We start from the raw sequence: 25,700 nt of genomic DNA on the forward strand, positions 1-25,700 counted from the left end.
GGTGCCACTACTGCCGACCCAAGCTGGCTCACTGGTCCCCGCCCTCGGCCCTGGCCTCATCAGTACTTACAACAATCAAGTCTAGTGAGCCTAAAGACTCAGCATGCATAAATCGCAGGTAACGAGTAAAAATCTGAATTTAAAATATGCATGTGATAAAATATCCTGTCCTGAGGCATACTGAAAATAATCTGTACTGAGCAATTATAATACGTGCATAACTGAACTGGAAGTCACTGTAAAAAAATATTTGCTCCTTGGAGCCTGTACTGAAATATCTGGTAAAATTTTCTGTTGAGATTATGTTTTACGCCTGTGGCCACTGCACTAAGCTGAACTGATCGGTAACTGGCTACCGGGGAGGCTGAAACTGAACTGAGCTGGCCGGTCACTGGCGACCGGGTGGTACCATACTGAACTGATCGGTCACTGACGACCGTATAAAATAACACTCCCACATAGTGAATGAACCACAAGCCATATCGCATAAATCTAAAAAATAATCATTTTCTATTTAATGCACGTAAAATAATTAACTGGCGTAATGAAAATTCCTGTAATTTTACAAACTGGATTGGATTGGATCGTTCCCAGGCTCGCTGCAACCTAACTGTGACATGAAAAATATGCAATAGCTTAAACATGACCAACTATGCAATTTACGTTCAAAAGATGCGACTATGACGCCTAATGACTTCGCATTTAATCATGACTCCGAGCCAACCTAAACCGACACTGAACTGACGTATAGTCATGATTAAAATACGCTGAAAAATCATAAAATAATGTTCCTAAAATGATAGGGTCGAAATCTAGGTGAAATGGAGGCCAAAACACGAAACGCTCTTTCGAGAGTCAATTTGGCACATTGCACCGTATATTCTCGTACGACCTCAAAAATGATCCAAATGACAAACGGTCGAAAACATGACCTTCCTAACTCAATGAGGCACTGTCCAGTCCAAGGCCATGGGCTAAAAGCCAACCAAGAACTCAAACAAGCCTTCTAAACAACACAGCAACTAGCTGTAATTTCCAGCAGCTGCGCAACTACAAGACTTGAGTTGGTTTCGAGACTATCGGCCATTAGGGGCGTGAACCACCGACCAGAGACTCTTACCAACATCCCAAGGAATGATTTGAACCATGGCTAAGGGCCCTAGGCCAGCCACAATCCGCATCACACCAAATCTTAACCGAAGGGTCCAACCGAGAGCAACGTGCATGCGTGTGTAGTGTTTATGCTATGATCGATGTCTTGCGTCGTTCCAGTGGCCATTTGATTGACCATGGCACGATCTAGACATCTAGGAGCATGATATGAACCGTGGCTAAGGGCCATAGGCCAACCAAGATCCACACCAAGCCACAAAAGAAACGAACCATATGCTGAAAAATGGAAGGGCCGAATGGGGAAAGGGGCTGTTTTGATGTTTTGATTAAAAACCGATGAACCATGGACCAAGCCACCAAAAGGGCAACTTAGTCACGTCTTAGACATGCTAGGGAAGTGATCCAACCATGGCTATAGGCCCTTGGGGCAGCCAAGATCAGATCCAACCCCTTGACAAGAAACTGAATTTCGAATCACATTTCTGCACTTATGGGGAACTTGCTGTCATTCTGAATTTCCAGCAAGCATGGGGCTGGTTTGAATGGACCAACATGGTCCTAATGCATCCTACTACATGTATACAAGCCGCCTTGGGAGCCTGGAGTCGATCCAATACCTGAAACCATCAAAACTCAGAAAAACGTGAAGCTTGTCAAGGGAAGTCGAAAATTCTGCATGTGTGTTCCAAAATATTTTTACATGGATCTCGATTTTTACTTGCTAAAACATGATCATGTACTGAAAAATAAATGATAATATGACTTGATTGAGGTTTGAAAGAAATCTAGACATGCCTGGTTTCGTTTTGAAAGAAAACGAAAAGAAGAGACGAGACGGCGCGGAGGAGACGGAGTGGCTTGCTTCTCTACCTTTCTTGGCTCTCGATTTTTCTCCCTTTCTCCCTAGCTGCTATCCACGTTTTTTCTACTGAAAAGGGGTCTTATTTTCGGTGGAGGTGGAGGGGGGAGTGATGGTTATGAAGGTGAGGAGAAGGGTGCACAAAAATATGATCATATCAAGACCAAGTCTTCATGCATTTGAATTTTGAATTTTGAATTGATATCAAATGAGTTGGTGGATGCTTCTAGGAGGTGGTGGCCGAAATTTAGCTTGATTCTAGACTAGGATATGTCCATTTATTTAATTAAATTGTGCTCCCAAAAATCCTAGAATTATCCTACTAATTACATGCAAAGAATTGGTCAAAGTTGGTGAGTTGGAAAATGAATCTTCTAGCACTAAGGGTGGCCGAAAAATGCATGATAAAATAAAGGGAAATGTTGATTATCTAGTCAACTAATAATCCTTGAAAGCCTTACTAATCCTTTAAATAATTTAGTGAGCTAACCCCTTAATTTAATAACTTAAATGAGTTCATTTCTTAATCACCTCAAATAATTAAATTAAATCTTCAAACCTTCCTTTCTAACTTAAATGAACTTAGTTACTAGCTAAATTAACTTCTGGAAATATTTCTCAAATCTTAAATTCTATCTCAAAACTCCAACTCCGGTCCGGCCTCACTGAAAATACTGAAATGCTAAAAATCAAACTGCTGAACTGAAATAATAAATAATTAACTTCAAACAAATGCATTTAAAATAATCATGCAATGAAGTCAATTAAATTTAAAAATCTAGAATTATGCATGGCTTATACGTCTACTGATTTACGGGTTCTACAGATTATCAACAAGAGTATCAATGTTAGATTATAAACCTAAAATAGTACAATCCCAAAAAACTTGTCTAATGAGTGGTATACGCTAATGGATTTATAAGCTACTATTTATTAGTTTTAATATTCGATACGAGACATTTGTAACATTGCAAATCTTTTAAAAAGTCGACGTCAGCGGCGGTCTACTCTAGACGATTTTCAGTCAACTTTCATTATCAATGCATAAATCACGCACATTAATCTAACATATAATTTTTATTATCAACATTGATACGATATTAGCCATTTTCTAGGTCGTCTTTTTTGCTACATAGACTCTCAATTAGAAAACTAATTTTAGGTTATAAACTCAAGAAGCGTAATATCCTAAAAAGGTTGTCTAATCTGTGGTATACCCTCATAGATTTATAAATTATTATTTATTAATTTTAATATTCAAATAGAGATATTTATAACAAAATGTCGTTCGTTTCAAATCCAAATAATGTTTTTGAGTCTACCAACTATATGATCAAATGTTTTTTGCTCACCAAATATTATGATAAGAGTATATTTTTATTATTATTGTTGTTGTTGAACTTTAAAACTAAAATCTAGGCAATTTCTATTGGTACATTATTTGTGGGAAGCCTACATTAATTAGTACATTACTAATTACTTGTCTGGCTGCCAATGGTTGTCTCCCAATAACTTATATACTCAAATAAAAAGTAATTTCCCTCAAAAAAATAAAATAAAAAGTAATTATTGCTAAAAAAATAAAATCAATTATTATTACTGTTATATTTATATTTAATTTACAAGCGAAGACTAGTTGATATATCTATAGTCAACCTTTTTCCAACCCATTAAGCACTTTGAGAGGTTCACCAACATTATTTTGCAAAATAATTCTCGCCAAATTACAAATACTAATTGTCTCTAAAAAAATAAAAAATAAAACATAAAAATATTCAGTCAAATTAAATAAAAAAATTTATTTAAACACATATTTTATATAAATATTTACCATATTGAAAAAACATACTTTAAAAGTAACTATTATACCTATTTATTTTTTACTTTTATTATATATTCATATTTACTAATACTATAAAAATTGAGATATATATTTATATTTACTTTAAGATAAAAACTTGTGTGAGACGGTCTCACGAGTCGTATTTTGTGAGACGGATATCTTATTTGAGTCATCCATGAAAAATTATTACTTTTTATGCTAAGAGTATTACTTTTTATTGTGAATATCGTTAGGGTTAACCCGTCTCACAGATAAAGATTCGTGAGACCGTCTCACAAGAGACCTATCCTTATTTTAAAAACAAATACTATAAATAATGAGATAGATATATATGTGTGTGTGTGTGTGTATATATATATATATAGAGTCAACCTTTATCCAAGGCCAAGTGTATGGTTGAAAGATTCATAGAACCAGCCTACCATCGTTCTCAAACGAGTCAATTAATTTCACGAGTAATCTCGAGTCATTCCAGTTCAAAAGTTCACACGCCAACACCACTTTCTCTTCCCAAAATTATAAAGAAATCGAAATAAAGTTGTATTTCACCACCGAGTAACACGGCCCAGAGGCAAAGAAATGTAAGAGGATCACGTTCTGCTTTCAGAGGCACCGACACTACCACCAAAGAAGCCAAGAACTTGATCAAAGATTCAATCTTTGAGCTGGGTTTTTGGTCTTGAGTGTTGTTTTTTTCTTTCTATGGAGTCAAGTTCTGGTGCCGGTGATCATGGTGGGCATAATATCAAAGGGGTGCCCGCTCATGGAGGAAGATATGTCCAGTACAATGTGTATGGGAATATCTTTGAAGTTTCCCGCAAGTATGTTCCGATCAGGCCTGTTGGTCGTGGGGCATATGGCATTGTTTGGTGAGAATCGAGAAAATCTGTTGTTTTTTCTTGATCTCGAGTCTATTGTGCTTTGTGTATTTTAGTTTTCCAAAATAAATTGATTTGGGAATAAATTTTGATTCCGAGTTTTGATGGTTGTATGTCTGATCTGCTTCCAGATCTTCACGATACTGAATTTTGGAATTTTGAACAAATGTCTCTTTTGATGAGGATACTGAATTTGGGAATATTTTGAGTTATTTCTTATTTTTCTTCTCTTGGTGTTTGCTAGTTTACGTGTAAAAAAGGCTACTTGAACGTCGTCCCCTGCATCCGGAGGTGCAAAATCATGGAAGAAAATTTGATTTTGTTATCATCGTTGCTTTCAGTTTTAGATTTTTGAATAAATCTCTAAATTTTTTTGGTCACTTGTGATTATGGGGTGTGGTTTTCAATCACTGGTTAGCATGTCATGACATGTGATGTGTCGCAATTGCTATCTGTTTTCCTTCTATTTCCCGTTCATTATTAGCATGAAGGAAAGTGTGATATTTCATCTGCTTCAGTGCTGCTGTGAACTCCGAGACACGTGAAGAGGTGGCTATTAAGAAGATTGGCAACGCATTTGACAACAGAATTGATGCTAAAAGGACCCTTCGAGAAATTAAACTTCTGCGCCATATGGATCATGACAATGTAATTATCCTACCAGCCTATAGAATTAAATCTTGATAGAGCTATTTTATCTTGCTTGGGTCTTGGCCGTGCTTCCTTTCTCTTGAATGAACTTATAAATGTTTAACTTGATTTTGTTGCTTCGTAAATATTTCAATCACTTGTTTTAGTCACCTGCTGTGCAAATTTCCTTGGAATTTATCAGACAGGAAAATATAAAAATGTAGTCAAAGTAAGTAAAATCCCATGAATGGAGATGTATGCTAATGGAATATCATAAAGGATAACCATGAGTGATATTGTAATCCCACAATCAGTGCCTTTTTTTTTTGATTACCAAAGAGTGCCTTTTTTATTTTGATTACCAAAGAAGACCCCTCCAATCTGGTGTATATTCTTAGCTTTCTAGTGCAAAGATCAAAACCAGCGTTTTGTCTGAGCTCCTCTAGCCTTTTATTCGAAAATATTAGTGAAGAAAGTGGTGTAAATTTTGAATTGCAAGAGGTCTTATTTATAGGTGTTGAGGAGGAGTTTGAGATTGACTTGAACTCCATCTCCATCTTCAAAATTCTAAGATTGGGATAGATTGAAATCTAAATATTTAAATTCTTTATTTTTGGTTGCGGATAGATGACGATCACAATCTGCTTATCTTGAAATATACATTTTTGTATATATACATTAAATTTCGAGTTTCTTGACAACAATCTAGTACGAATTTCGAAAATTTAAAATGATGAGTTTCAAAATTTGTGGGCTTTACTTCCCTCTCTGCTTATTTGAATATTCGTTATCGAAACTTGAGTTGACTTGATTTTCAAAGAGGTAAAGATATTGCTCCCACATTTTCTCTTTCAGTTCCCAGGTGGCTTATCTTTCAGTATGATTAAACCATTGCACCTTGACATACGGAATAGTTCTTTGCCTAAGCACCTGATCTTTGGTGTCCACGATGCGAATATGAATTTCCTTGTACTTCAATTCTTCCTTTTAATTCCCTTCAATCAGGAGTTGTCCCGCTTCAAGAACATGGCTTGGATTTGTGGATCCTTGACATATCGGGTGGTAACGCTAATTTATAAACTAATGTTCCCACTTTTTCCAAAATTTCGAAGGTCCGTCCAACATATCTGGGGTTCAGCTTCTCAGCCTGTTAAATCGGACTTCTTTCATGGGTGAGATTTTTACATAAGTTTTTTCACCGACATATAATTCCACTTGGGCGGCCTTAAGTTTTTCTCCGATGACAATTACTTTTTCCACTGTTGCTTGGATCAATCCAGGCCCAGTCATAACTTTTTCCCCTATTTCATCCAAGTATAGAGGTGATCGATATTTTCGCCACACAGGGTTGCGTACAGAGTCATTCCAATGCTGCTATGGTAGCTGTTTTTGTAGGGGAACTCAATTAACTGTAGATGCTAGCTCCATTTCTCACTGCACATGCTATTAGCATATATATTCAAGGGTTTGTATTATTCTCTCAGTTTGACCGTCAGTTTGTAGGTGATAGGCCGTACTGAGAGTGACCTTGGTTCCCATGGCTTGTTGGAAACTTTTCCAAAAGCGCGATGCAAATCTCGGGTCTCTATCAGACATGATACTTTCCGGAACTCCATGTAATTGCAGAATATTGTCTATATATAGGGTAGCCAACTTGTCCAGATTATAGTTAATGCTAACGGGTAGAAAATGTGCATATTTTGTGAGTTTATCTACGATTACCCATATTCCATCATGACTCTGTCTTGATTTTTGCAAACCACTACAAAATCCATGGAAATATGCTTCCATCTCCATTCTGGGATTTCCAGAGGTTGGAGTAGTCCTCCGGGTCGTTGGTTTTCAACTTTTACCTGCTGACATACTTGACATTTAGAGACGAATTTTGCTACGTCCTTCTTCATTCCGCTCAACCAGATATTTTTCTTCAAGTCTCTATACATCTTTGTACTGTCAGAATGGATTGAAAATTTTGACTTATATGCTTTAGACATCACTTCTTGTGGAAATTTATCAACGTATGGTACGTACAATCGTCCTTTCATTCACAAGGTTTCTTTGTCATCAGTCTAAAGATCTTGAGACTTCCCTTCTTTGATTTGTTCTTTAAGTTTTGTCAAAGCGGGTCTTGATCCTGATTTGGCTTAACGTTTTCTTGAAGGTATGGTTGCGCAGAGATGATACTAGGATCATCTTACCTATGTTTTTATTTAAAGCATCAGCTACCTTGTTTGTCTTGCCTGGATGGTAGCTTATTGTTAAGTTGTAATATTTTAACAGTTCAATCCATCGTCTCTGCCTCATGTTCAATTCATTCTGAGTGAACAAGTGCTTAAGGCTTTGATGATCTGTGAATATTTCGCACTCGGTACCGTAAAGATAATGTCTCCAAATTTTTAATGTGAAAACTACCGCGGCTAACTCCAGATCGTGAGTAAGATAATTTTGCCTGTACGACTTTAGATGTGGTTACCCTTTCTTTTTATGAGTACACATCCTAAACCTCCATTTGATGTGTCGCTATAAATGGTAAAGCTCTTACCTTCGGTAGGTAGTACAGTATCTGTGTGGATGCGAGCTCCTCTTGAGCGTTTGGAAGCTCTTTTCACACTTTTCACACCACATAAATTTGAAGTTCTCTTGTGTGAGTTTTGTAAGAGATATATATATGATTATCGAAGAAAACCTTCAACGAATTTTCGATAGTAGCCTACCAACCCTACAAAACTTTGAATTTTTGTTACTGTCTTGGTTTAGGTCAGACTAAAATTGCCTTTACCTTCTTGGGATCCACTAATACTCCTGCCTCTGATATTATATGACCCAAGAAAGTGACACTCTCTACACAAAACTCACATTTCTCTCTAGCCAAAACTCACACGCTACTTGTGATTCTCTTCACTGGTGAATACGCGAGAATTTCGTCTATAAACGCCACTACAAATTTGTCGAAGATTGTCTTGAATACTTTTTTCATGAGGTCCATGAAGGCCGCTGGAGCATTTGTCAATCTAAATGACATTACCGTGAACTCGTAATGCATGTACATTGTTCTGAAGGCTGTCTTTGGAATGTCTTCGACTTTGACTTTCAGTTGATGATAGCCTGACCATAGATCGAGCTTAGAAAAGACCATAGCTCCTTTAAGTTATCGAAAATGTCATCTATTCTTGGAAGATGATATTTGTTCTTGATTGTGATCTTATTGATTTTTATGTAGTCGATACACAACCTCATACTTTCATCATTTTTCTTTACAAATAGGGCTGGAGCTCCCCAATGAGAGACACTTGGTCTTATTTGTATTTTGTCGAACAATTCTTGGGGTTGTTCTTTTAGCTCCTTGGGTTAAGCTAGAGTCATTCAGTAGGGTGCCTTTGATATTGGCTCAACACCAAATATCAAGTTAATCTCGAATTCTACCTTGGTCCGGGATCATTCCAATTAACTCTTCCGGAAAAACGTCCTGAAATTCTCGAGCCCAGGTGCACTAAGCAGTAGGCGTCTGTTCATGTGTATGAACTTGCATGGACTTAACGCAGGCACACTTCAAAGTGGGTGCAGGGGTGTCGGCGTCGGCGTCGGCGTCTTCTGTCTGGCTTAGTGAATCTTTTTTACCTATCGCGCGAGTGAATGAAATCACCGCGCGGATGCGCAGATCCTTCTATTCTCACACGAATTATTTATTTTTTTGAAAAACTATTTCCAACCGGATTATGAGCTCTAATACCATTTAAATGTCACGTCGCGAGAGCGAAGCACGTCGACACAGATATTGTTTAACAATCACATAATTATAAAACAACAAGTCTCGTAGTACATTATAAACCAAAACCAGTCTATTTCATAAATAACTCGTCTTTACAATGAGAAATTCCCAAAAACGAAATAAAATTGCGGAAGCATTTTACAACATAATTAAAGCTTGAAATAATCATAACTAAATTAAGTTCTTAAATTGGAACATCTTGTTGACAAGCCCCAAAACATATGTTGCTCTTATTCGTCTAACTGCTCCACGTTCTTATCTGGGGAGGGAGAGTATGGGCAGGGAGAGTAATGGATGAGTTTTGGTGAAATACTCAGCAAGTGGAGGCCTATCGAACATACACAACAAATACATATATATAAAATTTCGAAACATGGGCATATCTTGCCAAACAACAAAGCTTATCATAAACGTTAAGCTCGTAAACTTGAAGCTCATAAACTTGAAGCATTGAAATTCATCTTCTTTCTATAGTTTACTGATATCGGTGTCTAATTGATAGTTTTTTAAGAGGCGAGGTCATACAACAGTTACAATCACACCGTATAAAGACCACACATAGTTCGGAAATCCTTTCTCATAGCTAGTCGAATCATAACATTGCTTGAAACATATTATTTTTAAACCAATCATATAACGAAAAATATGTTCGATCGATTTAAAACATGTACACATCTTTAAAACGAAAAGTCCACTTACCAATATTCTTCAAAAATCGTGAAAAGCAAGGTGGTGATTCTCGAAAATTTGCCTCTCTTAATCCTCGAAATCTTGTGCTTCTTTGAAAGAAATTCTGCAGCGTTTTGTCTAAGTTCCTCTAGCCTTTTTTTTTCGAAAATATGTGAAGAAAGTGGTGTAAATTTTGAATGGCAAGAGTTGAGTTGAGGAGGAGTTTGAGATTGACTTGAAATCCATCTCCATCTTCAAAATTCGAAAATCAGGATATGTTGAAATCCGGAGATTTAAATTTTTTATTTTTGGTTGTTGATAGATGATGATCACAATCTGCTTCTCTTGAAATATACATCTTTGTATATATACATTAAATTTCAAGTTTCTTGGCAACAATCTAGTACGAACTTTGAAAATTTAAAATGCCCGAGTTTCAAAATTTGGGAGCTTTACACTTGTCGGGCAATAGTTGACTTACACATTCACTCATATTTTCAGACCAAAAATATGAGTGACTGTGTTTCTTAACAAACCGTATTAAATCAGTTTACTTGAGTTATCAGTTTGTCTGAATTTTTGTTTCTCCTTATCCATGTGTACTTGAATTTAGGTGGCATGCTAATGACATCAAGACAATGTCCTATTAATGCCTATTTGCATTTTCTGCGGCCTTGAATATTTGAAAGAATCTTCAGTTAAGCAATTGCCTTATTTTTTGGTTTTGCATTCTAATTAAACAGGTTATTGCACTTAAAGATATCATTCGACCGCCACAAAAGGAGAACTTCAATGATGTCTACATCGTTTATGAACTAATGGACACTGATCTTCATCAAATTATTCGGTCCAACCAGCAATTGGCTGATGATCATTGTCGGGTTAGGCCTCATTTTCTTATGGCATACAGAATTCCCCTTTCGGGTGTCGTAGTGATAGATCACTGTGAACACTTCATTTCTGTGTGTCGTAAATTTTTGTTTGAAAGGCTTTTTATTGAAAAGCAATTTTTTTTTTAAATTTTGAAGCTCCTTATGAGTTGCTTTTACATTACTGAGTGTGATCTTCTACTTCACATGTACCTTTTCTTCTTTGACCACCTTCAATAAATAGAAGAGAAAAGGCGTCACTGTAGAAATTAAATAGGAGCTACTAGCTACACTACAAAAGAAAATTTAGTTGGTGTGCTTGTAGAAGTTAGTTTAATTAACTTGTAATTAAATTTAACTTCTATATAATGCTGTAGACTTCTTTGTTTTTAATACAAATTTGCAGTACTTTCTCTACCAAATTCTGCGAGGACTCAAATATGTTCATTCTGCAAGTGTGTTGCACCGTGATCTGAAACCAAGTAATTTGCTCCTCAATGCCAATTGTGATTTGAAAATTGGAGATTTTGGGCTTGCAAGGACAACATCTGAAACCGATTTTATGACGGAATATGTTGTTACTCGCTGGTACCGCGCACCAGAACTGCTTCTAAATTGTTCGGAATACACTGCAGCGATTGATATATGGTCTGTAGGTTGCATACTTGGTGAAATAATGACAAGACAGCCTCTTTTTCCTGGCAAAGATTATGTACATCAGTTGAAACTTATCACAGAGGTATTTTCTTATGAAAAAATTATACCAGATGTACATGTCAAAATTTTTGGCTTATTTGAATTTTATCTCAGGCATTCGGGTTTTCTTGAAACATATAAAAACAAACTGATTTGATTTCTTCTTGTTCTTGTTCATCTGGTTTTTCGTGATGTATTAAAAACTAATGTTAGTTTCTTCTTGATGTTGCTCTTTATGTTTTTCGTAATCGCAATAGCTCATTGGCTCTCCGGATGATGCTAGTCTCGGATTTCTTAGGAGTGACAATGCCAGAAGATATGTGAGACAGCTCCCACAATACCCGAGGCAACAATTCTCTGCTAGATTTCGCAACACTTCTCCGGGGGCTCTGGATTTATTAGAAAAAATGCTAGTTTTTGACCCAAGCAGACGCATTACAGGTATGTATATATTCCTTTTTAAGTCATTTTATTAAACAATGATCTAAAGTTACATTTGCCACCTTTAGCTAAACCCTGCGCAAATTGTTATGATGTTGTGGAATTGACCATGATTTTGGATCCTAATACTTGAACTATCTAAATCCTTCATCTCTATCAAGGCATGACTTTGGAGTCATCTGAAAGGTGGGTGATATGAAGTATGCCTCAATCATGACACTTCCACATGGCACTTTACTTTCAACAACCTCATCTGAATGATTCTTTTATATTGAGAAGCAGAAACTCTGTTTAGTAAACATTTTTAGTTCAACTTTGGTGGCTTTACGTTGTTATTCTACTCGCAGTTGATGAGGCACTCTGTCACCCGTACTTGGCACCTCTTCATGATATCAACGAGGAGCCCGTTTGCCCTAGGCCTTTTGTTTTCGACTTTGAGCAGCCATCTTTCACTGAAGAGAACATTAAGGAACTCATCTGGAGAGAGTCTGTGAAATGCAATCCCGACCCAACTCATTGAGGGAAGCGATCGTGCTACGTATCCTGTCTCTGAATTACACTCTTGACATATGTAGAAATCTTATTTGGACCCCGATTGGAAATGAGAAATAATTCTAGTGGAGAACTGGTGAGATACATTTGTTACCGTTGTATGATGATAAGCTTGTTATTAAGATGCAAGAATTATGGTTTTCCTTGTTATCTTTGCAGTGAATGTTGTACAAAGAGCTGTACTAAATGTTTCTACTGTCTAGAAGCAACTGTTGCTATAAATTGGTGTCATTTGTAATTTTTGCGTGATAAAATCAAGATTTCTTCTCATTGATTGTGCTCACTTCATGCATGTAGTGTTTTCGTTTCATATCAACTGACAGTTCCCAGTTTTCAGATGCTCAAATAAAGAAACTTAACACGGTGAAAAAAAATGATTCAAGAATCAACTAATTAATTACACAAGTACGTGAGATTAGCCAGTATGTGAGCAACTTTCATTATACAATGAATGCCAAAGAAAACCATGGAATGAAAGGTACAACAGCTCAATTCACTTTTTGGTTCTTTGCTTTGATTTTGCTTTTGAGTCAAAATGATGAGACTTGAGCTTCTTCTTTCGTACCTCGGTAGCTGGGCCACTACCTTCTCTGAATGGCATACCCATTAAAGCCAGTAATCTGTATGCTTCTTTATCTGTCTCAGCTGTGGTCGAGATACAAACATCCATCCCCCTTGGTTTACCAAGCACATCATAACTTATCTCTGGGAATACACTCTGTTCACGAAAGCCAAGGCTGTAATTACCATTTCCATCAAAGCTATTGGAGTTCACCCCTTGAAAATCTCGCGTGCGAGGAAGCCCCAGATTGATGAGCCGATCAAGAAACGAGTACATTACCTGCCATAAAAAGATGAGGCATAGTAATTAGCACAAAGAGAACAAGAGGAAATGAATTTGATCGCAGATACACGCGAGGTTATGTTAATGTGATAAACAATACTATTGAGATATGCATTAGTATCCAGAGTACAGTAAAAATCGGCGTCACTTGATACCAGATTATATCCACAAAGAAGCCAATTCGTTTAATTTGAGTAATACAAAAAGTCGAGAATTCTTATCCCTCAACCAGAAGCTTAGCAAGTTCATATTTGATATACTACTGGTTTCCTTTTGAAAATGATGCATCTCATATCTATGATATTGTCTGGGGCGAGAAATTCAACATCAATAAAATTGCATTTGGATCGATGAATTTGAATAAATCCATTGGTTTGTTTGGGTAGATCCATTTGACAATGGATTTTAAACCCTTGGCTATTCATTTTTTGGACCATTCCGGTGGATTTCAAATCTTTCTAACAATGGAGTCATTTAAATCCTTCCTTCAAATAATTTCTTAAATCCAAATCCTCCAATCCAAATGTAACTTGAAAGAGTTACAGGTTAACAGATGACAAACAACATATGATTGGACTCACTATAAAACAGAAGTGGAAAATTTATGAGTTTAGAAGTCAGCAGTGAGATGAGCCTTTATTACAAAACTAGTTTACAAAATGAAGCTATCATCCAATTTCTATTCAGGGAAGGAAAATTAATGTTCAAGTTTAGTTACATAGCATTACATATTGTACCAACAAAATTTGTCATTTGAATCTCATATGCCAGCAAACAAAACTAAATGCATTCATGACACAGTTCTGTTATGAAAAACCATCCATGTTGCGGGGCTTGATTGATAACTCGCACTATTAGCTATTTGGTCATCCTTCATTGGCCAGCAAAATATCAATAGGCCAGATACTACAACAATTTTTGGGCTGATAACTAAACGCCTAAGAAATGTAAATCATCGCAAACTACATATCACACTCCAATACATGGTACAATTACAAGCACAACCCTCTTCAAGGGAAACTTAAATACCATATTTCCATAAATGCCCCCAAATGAAGATATCTATTTCTCCAAGGCGCTACAATGAATAGAAAAATTATCCACTTCAATTCAACCATAGTAACAAATATCTACTTTAGATGAAACTCAAAAAATGAAATCAACTCATGTGAACAAGAATGGAGGGCTCAGGAGAAGGTCGAGAAAAGAGAGGAATTGATGAGCAACAACCGCAAGGCTGATCTGGAACAGTGAAATTGAGTTAAAATCACTCATAAAATACCTTTCAAACTTGTCTGAAAATAACTAAAATTAAAATTTCCAAGTGAAAGCAAAAATAGAACATAAACATACTTGGGTGGTACTTTAGTGTTGGCCGAGGAAATCGCTAGATATGTGCATAGTAGAGGGATTGCGTTGGTATTAAAACTAAATGTGAAAATGATAGGTAATGGAATGGAGATGGTAGATATGGCCGTGAAAGTGGCAGAAATGATAGGCACCATTTGGGAAAAAGGATATGGAAAAATGGTTGATGGTGAAGAAGATGAAGATAGCACAAGATGGTAGAAAGTTGATTCAGTTAAAAAAGGAGGCACATGCAATAGCCAAAAATAAAAAATATAAATATAAATGTAGTTTCTAAAAAATGGTGCAAATGTTATTTCACATTTTAATTTATTTTCGTTATCCTAAATTCAATCATCACAGATCGAACGCTTCAATAATTATCTGATATTACTACTCAACCCATTGGATCATATTATCCACCACTCAATACATATCATTCTATTATTACATCATCTCAACTAAACACAACCTTAAGGAGTTGCGTGAATAATCTCTCACAACAGCATGGTCTAGACTCTAGAGTAAATGGGGAGCCATAGTCACTCAACTTCTAACTGGAGTCTCTGAATATTTTCCAGTCATATTTTCAGTTCCTATCACTCTGTCATGCTGTGGATAATATGTAAATAACTTGTTGTTTAATATTGGTCTATCAAGATTTTCAATTCTCTATCACTTGTTCACTGAAAAAATCCACAGAATTTGCCGAGAACAAAATAAAAAATAATGCAGCTTTGATAGGTAAAACTGCTCACATTTCCCCTTAGAGTGACGGCTATTCCAAGAGGCTGGTTTTCTCTGATCTTAAAGGTGGCGATGGCCTTCTTTGCTCTCGTTTTAATAGGCCTCTGTCCCGTAATAAGTGCCAAATCATTAATTGCGGCTTCCAAACCCTTCGAATTCTGCGCAGCATCTCCAATCCCACAATTCACAACAATTTTCTTGATTTTTGGAACCTAAAAAAAGAAGAAGCAAGATGCCCATAATTGTTAATCTAGCCCGACTGCCCCCGGCTAATTGCTTCCCCAAATAATTTCAATTCGTTAATTCAAAATCCCCAAGCACAAAATCAAGAAGCCCCTTTTACCACACCAATCTCAATTCTTTCCAGAAAACACAACTGAAAAATTGTAGAGTGAAAAAACAATAATACCTGGTGAATGTTGGTGTAATTGAACTCATCTTTGAGTAAGGGTATGATTCTCTCGATGTAAGCGGACTTAAGACGTTCGACTTTCTCGGAATCCGTCTTCTCCACCAGGACAACCGGTGACATGGCTTTCACGGAGAAGCCACCGCGGCGAACAAAAGGCAGTCGAACGGAATGAGGAGCCAGTTGACCGTGGAACGTGGAGGCAGTGGAGTGTAGCAGGCCTGGAGATAACGCCATCGGAGGAGGGAGCTGCTGGTTTGCTCTGTTTGTGGGGTGGTTCACTCGTGTGGCCTAGAAGACGATAAGATGTTCTGTGCCCGGGAATTAAGATTAATCACGTGTACAAAAATTGGTGTTAGACGATCTCACATATTGTAATTTTATTTGAGTCATTCATAAAAAATATTACTTTTTATGCTAAGGGTATTACTTTTTATTATGAATATTGGTAGAGTTGATCTGTCTCACATATAAAGATTCATGAGATCGTCTCACAAGAGACCCACTCATCGGGATAATACTTGTTTGATATTTTCTCACAAGAGACCCACTCATCAGAATGATACTTGTTTGATATTTTTTCGGTTAACTTTCTTTTATTTCTCTGTGCCAAAATTGTCAGCGTTCATAAATATTGTCAAACTCTGGGTTGAGATTCACATAAGCGCGCATAACACAAAAATTTATATGAGATAGTCTCGCATGTGAATTTTGTAAGACGGATATTCTATTTCATTTACTCTTGAAAAAATATAATTTTTTATACTAAAAACATTACTTTTTATTGTAAATCATTCAAATTGCATGTGTTAAGTAGACTTGTCAAAATGGGTTAGGCCCGTCGGGCCGGCCCGCCCAGCCATAAAAATTGAACGGGTTGGGTTGATAAAATAGCAGCCCGTTTGGAGGCAAGCCAAATGGGTTGAGTCCGTTCGGGTTGCGGGTCAAGACAGGTCGGGCTGGCCCGCCAAATTAGGATAAAATTTTATATTTTTAAGTTTTATATAAAAATTGGAATAAGTTTCATGCGTCCCATGTCTTATAACAAATATATTGATAATTTACTCTTATAACAAATATACATAAAGAAAATAAAAAGAGAGAAATTTACAGATATACATAAAGAAAACAAAGGGGAAGAAATTCCTGTAAATTTTATTCATGAATCTTAAAATAATTATTAAGCATAGCAGTTGTTTTTGAACCCAAGAGCGGTTTCGTTTGAAGTACGATGAGTTGCAGTGAAATTTTGTGAACCCGACGGATGTTTGCTAATTATGTGTATTGTTGAAGACACAATATTTTTTAAAATTTACAACCGTCTCTTTCCTCGACTTTATGTTCTCTTCCATGTCTCAATCTTCATGTTTGGTTTAAACACTTTACTTTTTATGGATTATGTTGTATGCTTTCTTAATTTCTTATTTAAACGTTTTTAAGTATTTTATGAAACTATTTGACTGAAATATATTTTTCTTCTATATTTACTGCGATACTCTTTAGAAATTTTTTTTAAAAAAATAAGCGGGCCGGCCTGCCTAACCCGCGGCTCAAGGTGGGTTTGGCTGGGTTGACTATTTAGAGGCCCGCCAAAATGACGGGTTGGCCCGCCCCGCCCCGCCTAATGGCGGGTTGTAGGGGTGGGCATAAAACCCGAAAAACCGACCGAACAGAATAATTCGGTTTAAATGGTTCGATTTTATCGGTTTTTCGGTCGGTTATGGTTTTAAAATTTATGAAGTTCGGTTTTTCGGTTCGATTTTCGGTTTTAATCCCCAAAAAAACCGAAAAACCGAACCGGCCATATTATTGTTAAATATAAGGTTTTTATGTATAATGGGCCATATTATTGGTAAGTATAAGACTTTTTATGTATAATGGACCTATTAAGATTTAGGAACTTAGTATCATTAACCCTCAATTTTTCAATCCGATCGTTTCTCTTTTTTCTTACCAATCATCACTCGACGTTTTCTCTTTTTTTTGTATATATTTCTTTAATATTTTCGTAAGATTATTTGTGCTCCATTCGAGCTGGTTGACACTTGACACCTTGTTATCATTCTTATTACTGAATATTCCGTTGGATTCATGCATTTTCCGTGTTTACATAGTTAATTGGTTATATATTGTTATTATATTCGTATGACATGTTTGTACACAACACATGTTATATATATATAAGATTAAGTCTCACAAATTAAATATTTGAAAAATACTATGATTTAGATTTTAAAGGCATACAGTGGCATATAATTTTATTTCTCAACAAATTTTAGCCAACCGTATATAACCGACTGTATAAACCGAACCGTATTACAAAAAAACCGAACCGAACCGTAATAAAATGGTTTGGTTTTGGACTAGAGATATTCAAAACCGAAAAACCGAACCATTGTAGAGTAAAACCGGACCAAACCGACCGTTGTCCACCCCTAGCGGGTTGCGGCGGGTTGTGGGCTGGCCCGCCCCGCCAACCCGTTTTGACATGTCTAGTGTCAAGCATATAGTCTCACTAACATGATTTGAGCTTCTTAGCGCTTAGGCTACTACCTAACATTAACTAACGTACTACTATTTATATAGTAATCAAGATCGTTATGTTTTTTTTTCTTTCTTTATGAAATTTTTCGAAATATGGTTGTCGTCTCACGAATAAAGATCGGTAAGATAATCTCATAAGAAATCTACTAATTGTATCATAACAATTACTTTGTATCTGTGCATGTTATGAAGATGGTCAACAAGTTTAAACATGAGTACATTATAACCTCTGATGAATCATTGTAAAATTTACTTTTAATAAACACTACAATTAAAAGGCCAATTTGTTCCTCGTTTTGGTAGGTACCCAGAATCTCTTATCCCCGATCTAATTGTATGTATCTCACTGCCTTCCTCAAATCACAGTGTAAAAGAGGGGATAAGGAAATTTAGGGAGAATGGGTCGATTTTGAGATTCAACCTGGGCAAATAAGGAATATCTCATTTAAACCTTCCCCAACATACATCAACTCGGGAAGCCACCAATCAGACTACTATATTCATACAAACCTGAGCGTAGGCAGACGGTCTGATTATGAGCTATGACCGGACACTGAAAACAAAGTAATCATTACCTCTCCTCCTATAAATACTCAAGTTATCTTGATTATTTAGGAACATTCACTTAATATTTTTAATAAGCACTCACTATAAACTCATCGTATAACAATTTCTTTTCATCTGAATGAATACTTGACTGACTTGAGCGTCGGAGTGACTGCACTGAAACCCCTTCAAGTGTCGTACTAACGTTCTTTATTTGTCAAGTGTGCAAATCATCCAGTTCGGGATATCTCTGCCCGGTCGTTAGCACTCACAGGGAAGGAACACTACCATGTCCTGGAAATTGCCCACCCAACTCAACCAATTTACCCGAAAGTCAAGAAGATAAAAAAACTTAACACCTTTCATTCTTATTCAATGAAAAAATGACGGCGACATCATTGATAATTTTCTTTTTATGTTTTATTATTGTTTAAAATAAGTGTTATGAAAGTACTCAAATTTAAAATGTATATGTAAAATCCAAGATTTTTGCATAATCGTGATAATATGGTACTAGGATTTGCGCAATCTTTGGGTATTTATCTCATTAATTTATTTAAGATATAAGATTATCAAAATTATATAAAGTTTTGTAGGATAGTTTAATCTTTGTGTACAATTATCCAATGAATTCAAATTTAAGAAGATAATATGTCAATATTTCGAATTTTGGGAAATATAAACAAGATATTGATATAAGATAAAAGATCATTGATAGATATATTTGGATAAGGATAATGTGATAGATAAAATATGATAATTTATCATAGATTCAATATTTAATTCAAAGGTTTAAACGAGGAGATAATACACGATCTCGATAGCAGTCACCCCTCTATAAATAGGAGAAGCTCCCATTCGGAATTTACGCTGAAATTTTCGAGTTTTGCTCTCCAATTTTCGAAATTCCTCTCCAAAATTCTGCACGAATAATCAAAATTCTGTCCATGTTCAGAAATTCATTTCTCTCGCTCGGGTACTAAATCCAATATCCACCTGTTCAGAATGTGCTTCCATATGTTTCAAATAACATATCCAAATTTCGGCCAAATCCAACGGTTAGTTTTCGTTTATAGCCTTCGCAAGAAAACTGCTACGATTCTAGGCGGGAAACAGTATACATACGGTTTTTCATCCATAAACAGGTCAAAACGACTTCCAAATCCGATCTCCACCGTTCATAATTTATTGGACGAATGTTTTAACGTATTATGAAATTTTGAGCTCGATCCAACGGTTCAATAAGGCGCAAGGAATTTTTCAATACAGTTGATTTTCCGGGCGATGTGCTGTTGCATGATTCTTCTATGATTTTTGAATTCTTCGTGTTTTTCTTCAAGGATTAAGGTAAGTGGGCATGTTTTAAATGCTGAATTTTTGGTTTATGCATTTCGTTTTTTAAAATATTCGGTCGAGTGCAAATTAGGAACTGATATCAGTAAACCGTTGAAAGTAGCTGAATCGCAGTGCCTGGTCGATGATATGCATGTGGTATGAGTCATGTTTTGCATGGGATATATTTCTAAAATTGCATGTTGTTTTTGTTGTGCTCGAACTGTCACGCTTCGAAACCGAGACGTTTCATCGGCGTTGTTTAACAATTTAAATCGTATAACAACAAGCCACGTAGTACATCAAATAACCAAAAGCCAGTCTATTACATAAATCAATAATCGTCTTTACAATGCGATTAAAACGAAATGCGGAAGCATAAAATACGATAATCTAACTAAAAGATAGAATAACGAGACTGGTCTTGAATCGGATCACCATCCCCAAAAGTATTCTTGTTCTTTATCTTTGATTTGTTCATCGTTCTTATCTGGGGTGAGAATGTAAGGGGTGAGTATTTGGGAAATACTCAGTAAATGGGGGCTGATCGGACATAACAAATATCAAGGTGATAATTATACAAATATATTATCATAATTTCAATGGAATCATAATTTCAATAGTAAGCATGTTGAGTCGAATATAAACAAAGTACAAACATAGCACTGAAAATCATCTCATTTTCATGGTTTACTGATCAATCCCCTATAAGTTACTCCTCTAAGGGGCGAGACCAAAAGAACGGTTATTATATCCCACCGCATCAGGGCCTTAAACAAAACATATAAAATATCGAAATTTCCTTGCCATTTCCAATTCGAATCATTACAGTGCATTTCAAATATTTCAAACATGCTTTCAAATATTATAACTAATATCCAACAACAAATTGTTCAAGAATGTTCATAACAAATAGGAACGAATATATCATGCCGATCGAATTTCAAGAAATATACATAACGTATTTTTAAGCAAATGTGGACATACTTACAAAGAACAAGCATGTCGATATATATATCAAGTAGTACACTTATGAAATGCAAGTGTACATAAGATTATAGCAAAAACCCACTTACTTGATGATAATCTTCAAAGATTTGAGGGAAAGAAAACTAAAGTTCGGACACAAAACTGCTGGACTGCGTCGAACCGTACAAGAATTCGGCTGCTACGGTGTTTCGAAAATAGCTGCTAGGGAACTCGAAAGTATGCCTATTTTTCTGCTGAAATTTTCAGAATGTTTGTGAATGTTTTGTGCCTTCTTTTTGGTCATCATGCATGGTATTTATAAGCTCATGGAGGGGAGATGAAAAGGCTCTCATTCAAGGCCATTACATCCATGTTTATGGCCTTCTTGATGGCCTTAAACACCATTAACATGTTGTTATGGCTCTTCAAATTCCTCATTGAATTCATGGCTTGAATGTTATGTTGTTATGGCTCTTCAAATTCCTCCTTGAATTCATGACTTGAATGTGGTTTAAAGGCTTGGCTTGTGTGGTTAATTTCAGGTCACAACATCCTTCCCACCTTATGAGAAGTTTCGTCCTCGAAACTTGGCTATACTCGATCCTCAAAGAGATAAGGGTATTGTTCTCGCATCTTTTCTCCAACTCCCAAGTAGCTTCTTTTTCGGCGTGATTGGACCATTGTACTTTGACATATGGAATAGTTCGTCGCCTCAGTGCTTGATCTTTGTTATCCACAATTCGGATTGGAACTTCCTCGTACTTCAGTTCTTCATTTAGATTGCCCTCAACCAGAAGTGGTCCAGCCTCTAGAATATGACTTGGATCGGAAATATATTTCCTTAGCTGCGAAACGTGGAAAACATTGTGGATTCTTGACATATCAGGTGGAAGTGCTATTCTATAAGCAAGTGTTCTCACTTTCTCTAGGATTTCAAAAGGTCCGACGTATCTAGGATTCAATTTCCCAGTTTTATTGAACCGCATCACACCCTTCATGGGTGACACTTTCACATAGGCCTTTTTGCCCACTTCAAATTCCACGGGTCTTCTTTTCATGTCAGCCCAGCTTTTCTGTCGATCCTGTGCAGTTTTCAGTCTCTCTTTGATCATAGCAACTTTATCCACTGTTTCTTGGATCAGTTCGGGTCCAACCATGGCTTTTTCCCCTACTTCATCCCAATATAGTGGCGATCGACACTTTCGTCCATACAGAGCTTCGTACGGTGCCATTACAATACTGCTGTGATAACTATTATTGTATGCGAACTCGATTAAGGATAGATGTTCGCTCCGATTACCACTGAAGTCTAGAGCACATGCTCTCAGCATGTCCTCAAGAGTTTGTATTGTCCTATCAGTTTGGCCGTCTATTTGAGGGTGATATGTCGTACTAAGAGTAACTTTTGTTCCTCATAGCTTTTTGGAAGCTCTTCCAAAAACGGGATGCAAACTTAGGATCCTTGTCTGATAATATGCTAACTGGAACTCCGTGTAACCGTACGATATTATTCATATATAAGGTGGCTAGTTTATCCAGATTATAGTTCATGCGGACAGGTAAGAAATGCGCAGATTTTGTGAGTCTATCTACGATTATCCACATACCATCATGACTTTGTCTAGACTTTGGTAAACCGACTACAAAGTCCATGGAAATATGTTCCCATTTCCATTCCGGGATTTCCAAAGGTTGAAGAAGTCCACCAGGTCTCTGGTGTTCTGCCTTGACTTGTTGGCACACGTGACACTTGGAGACAAACATTGCAACGTCCTTTTTCATTCCACTCCACCAGAAATTTTTCTTCAAATCTTTATACATTTTGGTACTGCCGGGGTGGACTGAAAATTTTGACTTGTGTGCTTCAGACATTACTTCCTGTCGAAAATTTTCAATGTCAGGTACACACAATCTCCCTTTCATCCACACAACTCCTTTGTCATCTGTCTGGAGATCCGATGATTTTCCTTCTTCCGCTTGTTGTTTCAGTTTCACCAAAGTGGGGTCTCGATCTTGACTTATCTTGATCGTTTCTCGGAGGCATGGTTGTGCTGAAAGTGACGCTAGGATTACTTTGCTCATATTATTCCGACTCAAATCATCAGCTACTTTATTTGCCTTGCACGGATGATAGCTTATTATTGGATAACATACAACATGTATATGTGGTGTTTAATATGTGTTGAAAGTGGTTTATTTGATTTATTGGCTTTTATAAATTATTTGTGGCATTTCATAAACATCGATGTGTAAAAATAAAATATATTTTACGAGCAATTATTTTCTATATATATGTAGCATCGATGTATGACACATCATCTTATTGCAAATTGATCCTCGATTCCATTGATTTCCTACTTTGATATTTGTGGATTCGAAGTGATATTTGGATTTTATGGAGCTGCGACTAGCCAAGAAATGTTGAAGGCTGATAAGGAGCAGTATGTTTTTAATTTTCGACGAGCTGACCGGCACACGGTAGTAGACTGGCAGAGGAATGGTCATGGCAGTGTAATCGAGACTTGATTGTTACTCGAGTTGTTGTTGCGATGCATTTATCAATTGGGTATTTACTGTGATTCCATTTACCCTTGCATATGGATTTACCTGATCAATATCCATTGTATTCACATATCATTCATTACGTTACATATTGTTTTTATTTCAGTTTTTATCATACTGGGTTATTTCTCACACTCTCGGGGGCGTTATTGTTTTGTGGTGGATGATAATTAGGTGAACATGACATTAACAGTTCTGCTTAGCGAGAACGGGAGTGAGACATCTACTCATGTGGTTATGTATGTGAAAGGGATTAATATGCTTGTTGAATAAATTACATAAGAGTTTCCCGGATTTCTAGTAAAGAAGAGCATGGAGCTGTCTTGAATCATCCATCGCAGTGAGAATGACTTGGAGTTTATATTTTCCTCAGCACCCTAGGTGCATTCACTACCCCCTATGATCTAAATATAATTACTCAATAACTTTTGTTATACAACCTCGACGAGATAAATCATTAGGTTTAATTGTAATATTTCGAATATTTTAATGCAATGTAAACTCTAGCTTATGTTAATGAATAATTTTCCTTAGCACATATCCAGATGCTATTTAATACTCGTTTAAGAAGAAGTATTTTCATCGTTACTGAAGTCGATATCAGTCTTGTCTCCTAATTGCTTTTTTAACTCTTGCATATTTTCTAAAGAAATCGAGGACGCATTTACTATTAGGACCAACCTCTTGTTCTCATTCAGTAAAGACTGGTAATCTGTCATCACTCTTCCATTCTCAGTCTTTAAATTACTCACTTCAACCTTTAAATATTCACAATTATCCTTTTGTGAAAAAATGAACTTATTGATTTGATCAGTCAATCTTTTGTTTTCAATTTTGACTTCCTCAAATGATTGAGAAAGCTTCGAATGATCTTCAACCATGTTGTGCAATGTAACGAGATCCGTTCGTGTAAACTCTTTGGATTCGAAATCAAATTCCTCATTAGTGGTTGTGTCAATATCAACATCAACCATAAGGAATTGAACATTTTCAACATTAATGTAACTGGATTGGCTTTGTGAGTCAGAAGTCTCAGAGCTGGATTCTGCTTACTTGCTCTTTCTCTCTTCACCAATCACGTCCTTTCGATCCTTGCATGACTTTTTGTCATTACTTTGTGTCCCTTCTTCTTATGAGTCTTTCTTGGGCTTGGAACAGTCGTAAATGAAATGTCCGATTTTCCGCAATTGAAACAGCTCATGTCACTAGCGGGTGACTCCTTCTTGTAGTTTTGGCTCTCATTCTGAAATGTTATACAAATTTTCTTCATGAACTTGGAATTTTTTTTGACAAACAATGACATCACTTCATTGCTGAGTTGTTTGGTAGATCTCTCCTGAATGGGTTCAACAACAACGGTAGTAAGAGCTTTGGTCAGATGATTAGAGGTGGATTCTTCTCTGTTTCTAGTCTAAAGTTGAAACTTGTATGCTTTCAGATAAGCAAACAAGTCACACAAATCAAACTTGTTTAAGTCTTTTGATTCTCTCATAGCAATTGTTCGGTATACTCTTTTCCAAGAGTTGTCAACTCAATAATAATACCACTGAATCTTTTTATAAAAATCATTTAAAGATGCACCAGACTTTATCTTGATATTCTTGAACTTTTGCATTGCAACAATAATCTTGTTCACTTTTGTTTGAGCATTGTCTTCACAAAGTTGAATTAGTTTTTCCCAAATTTTCTTTGCAACAGTACACATCTTGATTTTGCTGAAATTGTTCTTTTCTAGGGTTTTTGTACAATATTTTTTTGCCATGTTATCTATGTTTCCTTTCTTTTTGTCATCAGCAGACCATTTTGATTTATGCTTTTCAATCATCCGAGGTCTCCATTAGTAATGACAACTGCAGTGTTGGATTTTATAATCTCGATAGGTCTGTCAGCAATGAAGTACCATATATCATTGTCTCAGCTAAATAAACGTCTCACTCGTTTTATAAATTGCGGAATATTTATTTTTTTTTATCTCGCGCTTTTCGAAAGAACATTTAAAATAATCGTAATTATCTTACCGTAAAAATAGTTCAATTTAAATTAACCGAACTCATCCACAATCATACGAAAACATAAAATAA

The 25,700-nt window shown here is 36.2% G+C and overlaps 2 protein-coding genes across 2 annotated transcripts; one reads left to right on the forward strand and one right to left on the reverse strand.

Moving 5' to 3' along the window:
• The first annotated feature begins 4,244 nt into the window (after nucleotides 1-4,244).
• LOC142531602 (mitogen-activated protein kinase homolog MMK2) lies at nucleotides 4,245-12,589 on the forward strand. Its single transcript, XM_075637801.1, has 6 exons — nucleotides 4,245-4,684; nucleotides 5,212-5,341; nucleotides 10,505-10,642; nucleotides 11,037-11,369; nucleotides 11,584-11,767; nucleotides 12,115-12,589. The coding sequence occupies exons 1-6, from the start codon at nucleotides 4,518-4,520 to the stop codon at nucleotides 12,285-12,287; spliced, it is 1,125 nt and encodes a 374-aa protein (XP_075493916.1). The 5' UTR covers nucleotides 4,245-4,517; the 3' UTR covers nucleotides 12,288-12,589.
• A 94-nt stretch (nucleotides 12,590-12,683) lies between these two features.
• Nucleotides 12,684-15,989, reverse strand: LOC142531603 (large ribosomal subunit protein uL5c). Its single transcript, XM_075637802.1, has 3 exons — nucleotides 15,667-15,989; nucleotides 15,269-15,469; nucleotides 12,684-13,160 (listed from the first exon to the last, which is right to left on the reverse strand). The coding sequence occupies exons 1-3, from the start codon at nucleotides 15,901-15,903 to the stop codon at nucleotides 12,813-12,815; spliced, it is 786 nt and encodes a 261-aa protein (XP_075493917.1). The 5' UTR covers nucleotides 15,904-15,989; the 3' UTR covers nucleotides 12,684-12,812.
• Between the last annotated feature and the right edge of the window lie 9,711 nt (nucleotides 15,990-25,700).

The sequence above is a fragment of the Primulina tabacum genome, chromosome 17, assembly GCF_025594145.1.
Source record: "Primulina tabacum isolate GXHZ01 chromosome 17, ASM2559414v2, whole genome shotgun sequence".
NCBI classification, from domain to species: Eukaryota; Viridiplantae; Streptophyta; class Magnoliopsida; order Lamiales; family Gesneriaceae; genus Primulina; species Primulina tabacum.

Coding starts and splice junctions, on each gene's coding strand:
- LOC142531603 (XM_075637802.1), bottom strand. CDS start 15,903: ATGGCGTTATCTCCAGGCCTGCTACACTCCACTGCCTCCACGTTCCAC. Junction 15,470..15,666: donor ATTACACCAACATTCACCAG/GTATTATTGTTT, acceptor TTCTTTTTTTAG/GTTCCAAAAATCAAGAAAAT. Junction 13,161..15,268: donor CCGTCACTCTAAGGGGAAAT/GTGAGCAGTTTT, acceptor TTTTTATGGCAG/GTAATGTACTCGTTTCTTGA.
- LOC142531602 (XM_075637801.1), top strand. CDS start 4,518: ATGGAGTCAAGTTCTGGTGCCGGTGATCATGGTGGGCATAATATCAAA. Junction 4,685..5,211: donor GGGGCATATGGCATTGTTTG/GTGAGAATCGAG, acceptor CATCTGCTTCAG/TGCTGCTGTGAACTCCGAGA. Junction 5,342..10,504: donor GCCATATGGATCATGACAAT/GTAATTATCCTA, acceptor CTAATTAAACAG/GTTATTGCACTTAAAGATAT.